Source organism: Tursiops truncatus, chromosome 10, assembly GCF_011762595.2.
Source record: "Tursiops truncatus isolate mTurTru1 chromosome 10, mTurTru1.mat.Y, whole genome shotgun sequence".
NCBI lineage: Eukaryota > Metazoa > Chordata > Mammalia > Artiodactyla > Delphinidae > Tursiops > Tursiops truncatus.
Genome location: NC_047043.1, coordinates 36,439,188 through 36,453,909, shown reverse-complemented (window position 1 = coordinate 36,453,909; position 14,722 = coordinate 36,439,188). Strand labels below are relative to the sequence as shown.

The following is a 14,722-nucleotide window of genomic DNA, read 5'->3' as shown; positions in this document are numbered from 1 at the left end:
TTTAATACTTTATTTATTAGAAATAAAGCTACCTAAATGGAAATTCTTACTGAATATGGATGACAGATAAATCCTAAAACGTTCCATTTTTAAAGGGTATGTATATTAATTCAGAGGAACTTCTATAATTAATGGAATGTCTGGCAAACTGTCAAAGCATTGAAAAACTTCAGATTCAGAGTTTTGGTGGAGGTGATCACCACAACATTTTAGAGGGGAACAAGTCAGATTGTAAGGTTCTTGGCTGCTGCTCCATAGTTTCCAGTGGTAATAACACATTTTCCAACTTCTGACCTAAGAAAGTGCCCATCTCCTGGAATCTGGGAGGACTCATAAGCAAGATCTCTTTATTCTTCCATTTATTCACAGATATTTACTGAGCAGAAAGAGGCTCTGAGGAGTACAGGGTACTGTGGTATACAAGACAGATAAGGTCCCTGCTCATGAAATTTAAATTCTAAATATAAATTTAGAAAAGTAAATAAAAGTAGACAAAAATAAATGAAACAAGCAGGATAATTTTGGATGTGGTAAGTGCATGCTAATAATGTGAAGGCATGCAATGGCCAGGGAGGGATCAGGCAGCAACTTTAGATCAGGTAATCAAGGTAGGCCTCTGAGGAGCTGAAACTTGAAAGATAAGGAGCCCATGCAAATGGATGAGAGAAGGATGTTCTAATCGGAGGGGACAGGTGAAAGTACCCTCAGGTAGTGTTTCTGACCATAATGTGAGATAACACTAAAAAGGTAGAGGGGGTTAGGACATTGAGGGCCTTAAAGGCTGTGAAAGGAAGTTTGGATTATTAGAGAATTTTAAGAAGGGAAAAGATCTGGTTTAAAGTTTTTACGTTGCCACCCCAGCTACTGTGTGAAGAATGGGGGCTGGCACAGGAGCAAAAACAGCATAACTGGAGGAAACAGTGCTGTTTGGATTAAGGTAGTGGCCACTGAGAGAGAGAAGTGAATAGATTAGGGCATATTTGAATTAACAGCCAGTAGATTTTGCTGATGATTTGAATGTGGAGATGAGGGATGTAGAGTGAATCAAAGATGGCTTCTGGGTTTGGGGCTAAGCAGTAGGTTGGGTGGTAGTGTCAGTTGCTGAGATGAGAGTTTGTGGGGAGGAATAGATTGGGACAAAGCATCGTGGTGGTCTTTGAGGGACTCAGGAGGACAGGCATAATTTTGAAAGAATTCAACAGGAACAAAAAGTGCAGCTTTTAGAAAACCACAGACTATTTGGCTTAATGTTCCCAGGTTAGGTTGGGGTATGGGTCATTAAAGAGGTGGCGTGTGCACCAAGAAGAATAAGCAGGGAATTCTACGACCTGGATCCCAGAAGAATTTTATTTCCTTCCTTGACAGGGTTATTATGAACTTGACTGGTCTTTCAGGAAAATATGATAGATGTGAACTGGGACTTCTTTGCAACCTTTTCTAGAGGCTCTCATGCTGTACTTGTGGATAAGATGGAAAACAAGGACTTTTCCATCTTTTGGTTGAATTATAACTGGTTCAAGGTGTTCCTAGATTGTGTGGTGGAATGTTTACTAGGCTTTCCTGAGAGCTTTGCCTTTGGTTACAACCTGTTTTAATCTTTTTATCTGTCTTGAATGAAGGTACAGAGGGCATCATATCAATTTGGTGGGTGACTCCAAGCTGGAAGGGATATTGAGTATGTCTGATGGCAGATGAAAAATTCAGAAAGGTCTTGACAAGCTCATGATAGGCTGGACTAACAAGATGAAATTTAATAGGAATCAATGTAAGGTCCTGCCCTTGAATTCAAATTTACCAACTAGTCAAGTATAGGACAGAAGAGACATAACTTAGCATAAAAATTCTTAGGGGAGGGTTAGACCAAGAAATTTAATCATTCCTAAGCCTAAGGATACGTTGGCGGTATGATAGATCTGCTGTGAAAGCTAATGCAATTTATATGCTCCAGTGATAAAATCTAGAACTAGGAAAGTGATACTTGCATTGACTATGTAATAAAAATTAGGTTTATTTTTCTTAATGTGGCATCCAGGAATAAAAATAAACCAGGAGTCTCTTCACAGACCTATTAGGATGGCAAAAAGACTCAAACCTATGCCGTGGAGTTACGTTGAAGTAACTGGGAACGTAGGGCCGAGAAAAGGGAAGATTCAGTAGACACTTTATAGTTGTCATGTGAAGGGGGATTGGAGATTTTCTGGTGGTGCCCAGGGGAGAGCCTGGGCTGATGGATGGAATTTATAGGAAGAAAGATGCCAAGTCAGAGCCATTAAAAAATTGGAAGGACTGTCTTATGTAGAATCTATAGTTCTTGGCAGTGTTTAAGACTAGTTGATGGGGTTGTGTAGAAGGAATTCCTCCATCCCATGAGTGGCTGAACCAGGTGACCTTTCAGAGTCCTACCAACCCTGACATTCCATGATTAATGTTCAGCTGTCTCTTGTCACAACTTTTTACCTTTCTCTAGCCAGTGGCTCCCATGGCAGCTGAAGGAGGAGATGGCCAGTGAGCTGTTTGGGTTTCATGGGAGTCTGGTTTCATAAGTCAGGACTTGTGGATACTGCTGGTTGACAAGATTGTAAAGGACCTCTCTTTTCAGTACGGTGGCTGATTGTGTCTCTTACATTGTCGTTGTCTTCCTAGGTGACTGTAGGGCGAGGATTTGGTGTCACATACCAGTTGGTATCAAAAATCTGCCCTCTGATGATTTCCCGAAACCACTGTATTTTGAAGCAGAATGCCGAGGGCCAATGGACAATTATGGACAACAAGGTACAGTAATCCATGGAAGCCTAGTTACTTTTATTGAATTTTTGTTTATTTTTAAGTTAGAGTTCCCCCCCCGCTGAGGTAATACATGATACAAAATTGAAAGGTTCAAAATTAAAAGAAGATATCTTCTCCCCTAGCTACCCACTTGTCTTTCCCAGAGACAACTACTTCTCTATGTTGCCAGAGATTAGATTATGCCACAATAAAGTCTAACGACTTGAAGTTAGTTACTTTGTAGGGAACACCTGAATTGGGGCAATAGGTCCTATTCCAGAAACTAGATTAAGTTACCAGGGGACTTGGTCTCTTGTGAGTTGGAGGTCCAGAGATCTCGGGAATCTGACAAAGATTCTGGAGTACAACTGTGATTCAGGACATGGTTGGGGGGGGGAGGAACTGAGCTGACTGCACTTAGCTCCTTTTCTTTCCCACTTCTTTCCATCAGAGCAAACCCCTCCTCTCACTTTTCACCTGTTTCATGTATTAGTGCACTAAGGAAGATTTCCTTTGAATATAGGGGTTTTTGTTCCTTGAAACAAATTTGAAAACCACAGATCAAATGTGAATACTAAGGGAGGTGAAATAGTGTATAAAACCCAGCAATTAGGAAATACCTAAAGTGCAGATATACAAGCACCTGCAAATAGTGAAAATATAGAGTGTGAAGTGAGAGAAATTCTGATGTCAACAGTTAAGGATTAGGAAGTGTGAAAAGTCTTTGGACACCATTTTGCACTGCTCTGGTTGAAAGGATTTTAAAGATACCTGTTAGAAGGAAGGGTATTGAAATGATTCTGAGACCAATTCCAACGGGTGTGGGGATGTCCCCCCACCCATCTGTCAACCCGAGATAGCATCAGATTCCACCAGTAAAGGGCTCAGTCCCACAAGACCACCCTCCACTTCAGATGCCAGTCACAACCCAGGTTAAAATGCCATGTTAACATCTGTGCTTCTGACCAACTGGCTATAGGTTGGAAGTTCCAAGGACCCTATCCTTGAACTTCAGGTGCCAGTTGCCAAGTCCAGGTTTTCACCTGTACTTCTGGCTGACTGGCTATAAATCAGAGGTCCCCATTGCCGCCTCCCACTTTGGATTTAATTAATTAATTAGCTTCAGGAATACATTTACTTAGATTTACCAGTTTATTATAAAAGGATATGGTCTGGGTTACAGGTGAACATCCAAATGAAAGAGACTCATAGGGCAAGGTATATGGGAAGGGGCATGGAGCGTCCATGCCCTGCCCCCCTCCTAGCACTTCCAGGTGTTCACCAACCAGGAAGCTCTCCAAACCCCATCCTTTTGGGTGTCTATGGAGGCTTCATTACATTTGTGTACTTGATTGAATCATTAGCCAGTGGTGATCAACCACTAGCCCCTCTCCCTTCCCAGGGGGTTGAGGGGTGAGACTGAAAGTTCCAACTCTCCAATCACAGGATTGGTTCCCCTGGCACCCAGCCCTCATAGATGACCCTCCAAAAGTCACCTCATTAACATAGCAAAAGTTACCTTGATCTCTTACCACTTAGGAAATTTTAAGGGTTTTAGAAGCTCTGTGCTAGAAATGGGGATGAATACCAAGTATATATTTCTTATTATAATTCATAGTATCGCAGGTATTCTGTAGGCCTGCCCAGCGGCCTTATTTTGCATGCATAAACCTGCTAGATTTAAGCTGTTGGAGAAAGTACCTTCCTGCACTAGGATTAAGTTGAGTTGGCATGGTGTTGAAAGAGAGCATAAATGCTAAGTAAATTGGTTCAGCACTCTTGGCAAGCCACTGTGAGCAAAATATAAATTGGCACCGAAAAGGGGACCTTAGAGATGATCTATTTTAACCCCTTCTGTGCACAGTTGAGTCTGAACAAACCTTGCTGCTTGGGACAATTCAACTTCTGGTCTCCCAGCAGCTAGAGCAGTGGTCCTCAGCCCTGTTTCCAATTTTGCCCATACATGGGAGACTTTTAAAAAATACTGGAGATAGCACATTAAAATTAAGAATTTCCATTCATCAAAAGATATCATTAAGAGAGTGAAAATAAGCTCAGAGTGGAAGATACTTGCTACACATATAATCAGTGAAGGGCTTATACTCGGATGTATATAGAACTCCAAATCAATGAGAAAAAGAAAGATAACCCAGTATTAAAAATGAGCAGGGGCTTCCCTGGTGGCGCAGTGGTTAAGAATCTGCCTGCCAATGCAGGGGACGTGGGTTTGACCTCTGGTCCGGGAAGATCCCACATGCCACGGAGCAACTAATCCCGTGCGTCACAACTGCTGAGCCTGCTCTCTAGAGCCCGCGAGCCACAACTACTGAGCCTGCGCACCACAACTGCTGAAGCCCACGTGCCTATAGCTTGTACTCCACAGCAAGAGAAGTCACCGCAATGAGAAGCCTGTGCACCGCAACGAAGAGTAGCCCCCACTCTCCGCAACTAGAGAAAGCCCATGCACAGCAATGAAGACCCAACGCAGCCAAAAATAAACTAAAATAAATAAATTAAAAAAAATAAAAATGGGCAAGAGGCAGGCACTTCACAAAAGATTCTTTCCAAATGTTCAGTAGCCATGAAACATTGTTCAACTTCATTAATGATCAGATTATTTATTTGATCAATAAATAATACAAATACAAATTATTTATTTATTTTTGGCTGCGTTGGGTCTTCGTTGCTGTGCGCGGGCTTTCTCTAGTTGTGGTGAGCGGGGACTACTTTTCGTTGCAGCGCGTGGGCTTCTCATTGTGGTGGCTTCTCTTGTTGCAGAGCACAGGCTCTAGGCGCACCGTCTTCAGTAGTTGTGGCACGTGGGCTCAGTGGTTGTGGTTCGCGGGCTCTAGAGCACAGGCTCAGTAGTTGTGGCGCACGGGCTTAGTTGCTCTGTGGCATGTGGGATCTTCCCGGACCAGGGCTCAAACCCGTGTCCGCTGAATTGGCAGGCGAATTCTCAACCACTGTGCCACCGGGGAAGTCCCTGGGAAATACAAATTAAAAGCATGATGGAATACCACAACACACCTTGTAGTCAGAGAGTAACTATAATTAAATTTTGATGATGCCAGACATTAGTACGGGTATGGAGCAAGTAGTCTTTTGGTAGAAGTGTAAATTGGTACAACTATTTTGGAAAATTATTTGGCATTATTTATTAAAGTTGTGTATGTATGTATGTGTATATACATACATACATACATACACACATACGGTATTTTCACTCCTAGGGAAACAACCCAAATGTCTTTCAACAGTAGAATGGATAAATAAACTGTGGGATATTCTTACAATGAAACACTATACTGTAATGAATTTGAATGAATTACTGCTATATCCAACAACATGGATAAATCTCGCAAACGTAATATTGAGTGAAAGAAAACAGACGCAAAAAAATACTTTTTTTTTTTGGCTGTGCCACCTGGCATGCGGGATCTTAGTTCCCCAGCTGGGGATCAAACCCACGCCCCTTGCAGTGGAAGTGCGGATTCTTAACCACTGGACCGGCAGGGAAGTCCCAAGAATACATATTATTTCATGCCATTTGTATAATGTTCAAAACCAGGCAAAACTAACGTGTGATGTTAAGCCAGGCTAGTAGTCACTTTATGGGGTGGTGGGGGGGACTTAGTGGCTAGAAGGAGACATAAGGATGTTTCTGGGATGCTGATAATGTGGGGTTTTTTTTTTTTTTTAAACCTTGTGGTAGTTATACTGAGTGTTCATTTTGTGATATTCACCTAGTTGTGCATTTATGATTTGTATGTTTTTATGTTTGTATGTTATGTTTTAGTAAAGAATTTTTTAAAATATTGACTGATACACCTATTAGAATAGCTAAAATAAAACACTACCAAGTGCTGGTGAGCATGCAGAGTAACTGGAACTCTTAAACACTGCAACTGAGGAAACAAAATAGTACTGCCACTTTGAAAAACAGTTTGGCAGTTTCTTACAGTTAAACATACACTTACCCAGCAATTCCATTTTTAGGTATTTACCCCAAATTAATGGAAACTTATGTTCTCACAGAAACTTGTACCTGAATGTTTATAGTGGTTTTATTCATAATCACCAAAAACTGGAAGAAAACAACTAGGGAACAGAGAAACAAGCTGATGTACCCATACCCTGGAGTACTACTCAGCAATAAAAATACCAAGCTACTGTAATGCAACCAAGTGGACACATCTCAGAGCCATCATGCTAAGCGAAAGCAGCCAAACTCAAAAGGGTACATACAGTGTATGATTCCATTTATACAACATTATGGAAAAGGCAGACCTTTGTAGAGACCAGATGAGTAGCTGCCTGGATGTGGGTGAAGGGTTGACTGCAAAGGGTCCCTGTGTCTTAATATGATTATACACAGTGTTTGTGTCTAAACCTGGCTTTAAAAATTCTGATGCCTAGGTCCCACCTCTGACCAATTAATTCAGTCTAAGGATGAGACTCAGGCACTGCTATTTGTTGTAAACGTTTCCAGGTGATTTCACTCTACAGTTAGGGCTGAGAACCACTGAGCTACATAAGTCATCTAGAGAACTGCAAGGAAACATTGGCTTTTGGCTTTGGGTTTCCACTGTTCTCAACAACCAATTAAAAATGCTGGACAGAGATTGAGCATTAAGTGAAGTAATTAGTATTTAAGGGGGTGAGGGTTATTCCACCTTTTCCTCATTGATTACTGAGACATTCGGCAGGCTTTTCTTCGGTTATCACTTTGCTGCTGCTGACGTTGTTCAGACTGGTGATTATGAAAACCAGCATCAAGAAAGTATTGAACAGAGTTTGATTTGTTTAAACCATTGTATTTGAAATCATATCCTGGGCAGTACTTGACTGTTCCTGTATAGCCATGGTATTTTCATCTTTTCTACAGTCACTGTGTGAACAGAATCATTTTGGGCCTTTGGTCCAAATTATACTACTAGGTGTCACCGAAGAGTGATTAATGGGTAAACAGAGGCATCCAAGGATAAAATGTGATGGAAAAATTTTGAGAGCTTATTTTTCAGACCTAAAGGGCTCTGAAGGAAGGCAGGTTAATACAGAGGATCTAGTGGAGGGCTGCCATATGTCTCAAGTGTTTGCCCCAGCTTTTTAGGGAATCCTTGTTCTCTCTCGTCTTGGGCTGCTTCTATAACCTTTATTTGTTTAACATTATCTTTGCCTTTGAGTTTTTCTTAAACGTCTGTATCTTGGCATTAGGTGGCCTCCTGTGTCATATTACTTTCCCTGAGACTGTTTTCCTATGTATATTTTAAAATTGACTCTTCTGGTCTCCATCTGCCTCCTTTGTTAATTCCTCGTGTGTTGTTTCAGAAGTCTGCAGAACGGATCACTTCCTATAATTTCTCAGGCTGAATATGAATGGAAAGTTTAGGAGAAGGTTGACAGATAAGCCAGGTTAGGCCCAAGGCAGTGAGGTAAAAGCCAGTCTTTCTGTGTGTTTCTGTGCTCGTCTTTCTCTCCCTCTCCCTGCTTGAGCCAAATAATATAGAACCAGAAACCAGGGCCTAATACCAAACCAGAGCTGAGATCCAGTCTCTACTCCCCTGGATCCTCTGTGCCTTGTGGTCCAGCCCCCTGTCTTTCATATTTGGGTTGACCAGGTATTTTTTCTTCGTGAGTGTAGGTAGCTATTTTTACCAACATAAGCATAAGCCTTAGTCCCTGTTCAGGTGTGAGCTTCATCTCTGTCCTGTCCCCCAAAGTTAAGTCCTGGATATGGGTTAAAATGCCCACTTGTCTCTTTAAACTTTAAATGCTGCATTTGCTTCAGGTCTATTTTAGGACCTATCATCTCCATTTAGCATCTCTTAGCTAACCCAGCTCTACATGATATTCCTTTACATTTATAGGCTGTGCTATGTAATCCCACATTTGCTTAAATATGCCCTTGTGTTTTGCTTTCCATGGTCAGCTGCTAAAAGATGTTTTCATATCTTCTGCTTTTGTACTAGGTATATTTACTTTGCAAGATGCTGAGCACAGAGTTGACGTGATTGTTGATAAATCAGTTGAGCTAGAACAAAATAATGGTAGTGAACACTTATATATACACTTAGATAATGCTTACCATGTGCCAGGTACTTTCCTAAGTACAGTACATACTTTACCTCATTAAATCCACACAAACACCATGAGGGAGAGACTATTACTATCTTCCATTTTATAGATGTGGCAGTTGGGGCATAGAGAGGTTAAGAAACTTGCCTAAGTCACACAGCTGTTAAGTAATGGAGCCAAATTACAAACCCAGGCAGTCTGACTTCAGGTTCATGCTGTTAATCCCCACACTGTGATTTAATTTAAACCACAAAAGTAAATATCGAGCATTTGTTCTATGTGGGTCACTGTGCTAAGTGTTTTGTATGTATAACCTCAGTCATTCCTCACAGGAGCAGTATGAGATAGGAACTGTACTATTTTACAGACAAAACTGAGGTACAAAGAGGTTAAGTAAATTGGTGAAGGCCATGCAACTAATAAGCTGAGTCCAGAGCTCCAGCTCTTAACCACGTGTTCTGTTGCCCATGGACCATTGGTGCTGTTATTTGGATCAGATCCCACCTACGATTTGACCCCAGTACAAGGTATTGGTACTTTCTTTTTTGGTTTATGTGTACTGGGAAGTGTTTTTTCATTCACCAATGTGTTCAGGGGCCACACACATCCAGAGACAGTGCCTGCATCATTTTCTTGGCCAAGCATACCTTCGGAGCCTCATCATTAGATGCTACTTCCTTCACTCTTAGCAGTTTTTCCAGTCTTGGGCCATTGCCCCCAGTTTACATCAATAGGAGCTATTCGATTTCAGTTTCTTTTAATGCTAATGCATTTATTTGAGTAATTCATCCACCAGTAACAAGGTGATTCCTGCCTGTTACACAGGCACTTCTCTGGAGAAATGAACATCATATAGGTAAAAAGCCAAAGTGCTGTTTGAAGAATGCTGTTTCTAAGGATGGCAGTTTATGAACCTTTCTTTTCTATTTGTTCTCAAGGGTTTTCTTTCTTTCTTTCTTTCTTTCTTTTTTTTTTTTTTTTTTGTGGTACGTGGGCCTCTCACTGATGTGACCTCTCCCGTTGCAGAGCACAGGCTCCGGACGCGCAGGCCTAGGGGCCATGGCTCACAGGCCCAGCCGCTCTGCGGCATGTGGGATCTTCCCGGACCGGGTCACAAACCCGTGTCCCCTGCATCGGCAGGCGGACTCTCAACCACTGCGCCACCAGGGAAGCCCCTTCTAAGAGTTTTATAGTGTCTGGTCTTACATTAAGTCTTTAATCCATTTGGAGTTTATTTTTGTGTATGGTGTTAGGTAGTGTTCTTTCTTTTTTTTTTTTTTGCGGTACGCAGGCCTCTCACCGTTGTGGCCTCTCCCGTTGAGGAGCACAGGCTCTGGACATGCAGGCTCAGCGGCCATGGCTCACGGTCCACAGCATGTGGGATCTTCCCAGACCGGGGCATGAACCCGTGTCCCCTGCATCAGCAGGCAGACTCTCAACCACTGCGCCACCAGGGAAGCCTGGTAGTGTTCTAATTTCATTCTTTTACATGTAGCTGTCCAGTTTTCCCAGCACCACTTATTGAAGAGGCTGTCTTTTCTCCATTGTAAATCCTTGCCTCCTTTGTCATAAATTAGGTGCCCGTATGTGCATGGGTTTATCTCTGGGCATTCTGTCCTGTACCATTGATCTATATTTCTGTTTTTGTGTCAGTACCAGCCTGTCTTGATTACTGTAGCTTTGTGGTATAGTTTGAAGTCAGGGATCCTGATTCCTCCAGCTCCGTTTTTCTTTCTCAAGATTGCCTATTCGGGGTTTTTTGTGTTTCCATACGAATTGTAAAATTTTTTGTTCTGATTCTGTGAAGAATGCCATTGGTAGTTTGATAGGGATTGAATCTGTAGATTGCTTTGGGTAGTATAGTCATTTTCACAGTATTGATTCTTCCAATCCAAGAACATGGTATATTTCTCCATCTGTTTATGTCATCTTTGATTTCTTTCATAAGTGTTTTACAGTTTTCTGAATACAAGTCTTTCACCTCCTTAGGCAGGTTTACTCCTAAGTATTTCATTCTTTTTGTTGCAATGGTAAATGGGAGTGTTTCCTTAATTTCTGTTTCTGATTTTTTGTTGTCAGTATATAGGAATGCCAGAGATTTCTGTGCATTAATTTTGTATCCTGCAACCTTACCAAATTCATTGATTAGTTCTAGTAGTTTTCTGGTGGCAACTTTAGGATTTTCTATGCATAGTATCATGTCATCAGCAAACAGTGACAGTTTTACTTCTTCTTTTCCAATTTGTATTCCTTTTCTTTTTCTTCTCTGATTGCTGTGCCTAGGACTTCCAACACTATGTTGAATAAGAATGGCGAGAGCGGACATCCTTGTCTTGTTCATGATCTTAGTGGAAATGCTTTCAGTTTTTCACCTTTGAGTATGATGCTTGCTGTGGGTTTGTCGTATATGGTCTCTATTTTGTTGAGGTAGGTTCCCTCTGTGCCTATTTTCTGGAGAGTTTTTATCATAAATGGGTGTTGAATTTTGTCAAAAGCTTTTTCTGCATCTATTGAGATGATCATATCGTTTTTATTCCTTAATTTGTTATTGTGGTGTATCACATTGATTGATTTGCGTATATTGAAGAATCCTTGCATCCTGGGATAAATTTCGCTTGATCGTGGTGTATGATCCTTTTAATGTGCTGTTGGATTCTGTTTGCTAGTAGTTTGTTCAGGATTTTTGCAACTATGTTCATCAGTGATATTAGTCTATAATTTACTTTTTTTGTGATATCTTTTTCTGGTTTTGGTATCAGGGTGATGGTGGCTTCATAGAATGAATTTGGGAGTGTTTCTCCCTCTGCAATTTTTTGGAAGAGTTTGAGAATGATCTGTGTTAGCTCTTCTCTAAATGTTTGATAGAATTCACCTGTGAAGCCATCTGGTCCTGGACTTTTGTTTGTTGGAAGATTTTTAATTACGGCTTCAATTTTGTTACTTGTGATAGGTCTGTTTATATTTTCTAATTCTTCCTGGTTCAGTCTTGGAAAATTGTACCTTTCCAAGAATTTGTCCATTTCTTTGTGGTTGTCCTTTTTTTTTTTTTTTTTTGCAGTATGCAGGCCTCTCACTGTTGTGGCCTCTCCCATTGCGGAGCACAGGCTCCGGACGCACAGGCTCAGCGGCCATGGCTCACGGGCCCAGCCACTCCGCGGCATGTGGGATCTTCCCAGACCGGGGCACGAACCCATGTCCCCTGCATTGGCAGGCGGACTCTCAACCACTGCGCCACCAGGGAAGCCCCTGTGGTTGTCCATTTTATTGGCATATAGTTGTTTTTAGTAGTCTCTTATAATCCTTTGTATTTCTGCAGTGTCAGTTGTGATTTCTCCTTTTTCATTTCTAATTTTGTTGATTTGCGTTCTCTCCCTTTTTTTCTTGATGAGTCTGGCTAAGGGTTTATCAATTTTGTTTATCTTCTCAAAGAACCAGCTTTTAGTTTTATTGATCTTTGCTATTGTTTTCTTTGTTTCTATTTCATTTATTTCTGCTCTGATCTTTATGATTTCTTTCCTTCTACTGACTTTGGGTTTTCTTTGTTCTTCTTTCTCTAGTTGTTTTAAGTGTAGGATTAGATTGTTTATTTGAGATTTTTCTTGTTTCTTGAGGTGAGCTTGAATTGCTGTAAGCTTCCCTCTTAGAACTGATTTTGCTGCATCCCATAGGTTTTGGGTCATCATGTTTTCATTGTCATTTGTTTCTATGTATTTTTAAATTTCTTCTTTGATTTCTTCAGTGATCTCTTAGTTATTTAGTAGCACACTGTTTAGCCTCCAGGTATTTGTGTTTTTTACAGTTTTTTTCCTGTAATTGGTTTCCAGTCTCCATAGTGTTGTGGTCAGAAAAGGTGCTTGATACGATTTCAATTTTCTTAAATTTTCTGAGGCTTGATTTGTGACCCAAGATGTGATCTATCCTGGATAATGTTCTGTATGCACTTGAGAAGAAAGAGTATTCTGCCACTTTTGGGTGGAATGTTCTATAAATATCAGTTAAATCTATCTGGTCTCTTGTGTCATTTAAAGCTTGTGTTTCCTTATTTATTTTCTGTTTGGATGATCTGTCCATTGGTGTAAGTGGAGTGTTAAAGTCCCCTACTATTATTGTGTGACTATCGATTTCTTCTTTCCTGGTTGTTAGCATTTGCCTTATGTATCGAGGTGCTCCTATGTTGGGCGCATAAACATTTATAATTGTTACATCTTCTTCTTGGATTGATCCTTTGATCATTATGTAGTGTCCCTCCTTATCTTTGTAACAGTCTTTACTTTAAAGTCTATTTTATCTGATACAAGTATTGCTACTCCAGCTTTCTTTTGATTTCCATTTGCATGGAATATCTTTTTCCATCCCTTCACTTTCAGTCTGTATGTATCCCTAGGTCTGAAGTGGGTCTCTTGTAGACAGCATATGTATGGGTCTTGTTTTTGTATCCATTCAGCCAGTCTGTGTCTTTTAGTTGGGGTATTTAATCCATTTACATTCAAGGTTATTATCGATATATATGTTCCTATTACCATTTTCTTAACTGTTTTGGGTTTGTTTTTGTGGGTCTTTTTCTTCTCTTGTTTCCCGCTTAGAGAGGTTTCTTTAGCATTTGTTGTAAAGCTGGTTTGGTGGTGCTGAATTCTCTTAGCTTTTACTTGTCTGAAAAGCTTTTGACTTCTGCATTGAATCTGAATGAGATCCTTGCTGGGTAGGATAATCTTGGTTGTAGGTTTTTTTTTTTCATCACTTTAAGTATATCCTGCCACTCCCTTCTGTCCTGCAGAGTTTCCGCTGAAAAATCACTGATAACCTTATGGGGATTCCTTTTTTTTTTTTTTTTTTTAAATTTTATTTATTTATTTTATTTATTTATTTTTGGCTGTGTTGGGTCTTCGTTTCTGTGCGAGGGCTTTCTCCAGTTGCGGCGAGCGGGGGCCACTCCTCATCGCGGTGCGCGGGCCTCTCACTGTCGCGGCCTCTCTTGTTGCGGAGCACAAGCTCCAGACGCGCAGGCTCAGTAGTTGTGGTTCACGGGCCTAGTTTGCTCCGTGGCATGTGGGATCTTCCCAGACCAGGGCTCGAACCTGTGTCCCCTGCATTGACAGGCAGATTCTCAACCAGTGCGCCACCAGGGAAGCCCGGGATTCCTTTTTTGTATGTTATTTTTTGTTTTTCCCTTGCTGCTTTTAATACTTTTTCTTTGAATTTAATTTTTGTTAGTTTGGTTAATATGTGTCTTGGTGTGTTTTTCCTAGGGTTTATCCTGTATGGGACTCTCTGTGCTTCCTGGACTTGGGTGACTATTTCCTTTCCCATGTTAGGGCAGTTTTAAACTATAATCTCTTCAAATATTTTCTCAGACTCTTTTCTCTTCTTCTTCTGGGACCCCTATAATTCGAATGTTGGTGCATTCAGTGTTGTCCCATAAGTCTCTGAGATTGTCTTCAATTCTTTTCATCCGTTTTTCTTTATTCTGCTCCTCAGCAGTTATTTCCACTATTTTGTCTTCCACCTCACTTATTCGTTCTTCTGCCTCAGTTATTCTGTTATTGATTCCTTCTAGTTTATTTTTCATTTCAGTTATTGTGTTGTTCATCTCTGTTTGTTTGTTCTTTAGTTCTTCTAGATCTTTGTTAAACATTTCTTATATTTTCTCAATCTGTGCCTCCATTCTATTTCCAAGATTCTGGATCATCTTTACTGTCATTACTTTGAATTCTTTTTCAGGTAGATTGCCTATTTCCTCTTCATTTACTTGGTCTTGTAGGTTTTTACCTTGCTCCTTCACCTGTGACGTATTTTTTTGCCATCTCTCTTTTTTCTTTTTTATGATTGGGATTGTGTTCCTGTCTTACTGGTTGTTTGGCCTGAGGTTTCCAACACTGGA

At 40.7% G+C, this 14,722-nt stretch overlaps 1 protein-coding gene across 4 annotated transcripts in view; it reads left to right on the top strand.

Annotated features, from left to right (window-relative positions):
* RNF8 (ring finger protein 8) overlaps positions 1-14,722 on the top strand; it is a 45,407-nt gene that overhangs the window by 3,180 nt on the left and 27,505 nt on the right. For all 4 annotated transcript variants that reach the window (XR_004528432.2, XM_019949793.3, XM_019949791.3 and 1 more), the window contains exon 2: positions 2,644-2,772. Coding sequence is in view for 3 of the 4 variants with exons in the window: in XM_019949793.3 (XP_019805352.2) it covers positions 2,644-2,772 (129 nt within the window). In the remaining variant the exon portion in view is untranslated. The remainder of the gene's footprint in view (positions 1-2,643; positions 2,773-14,722) is intronic.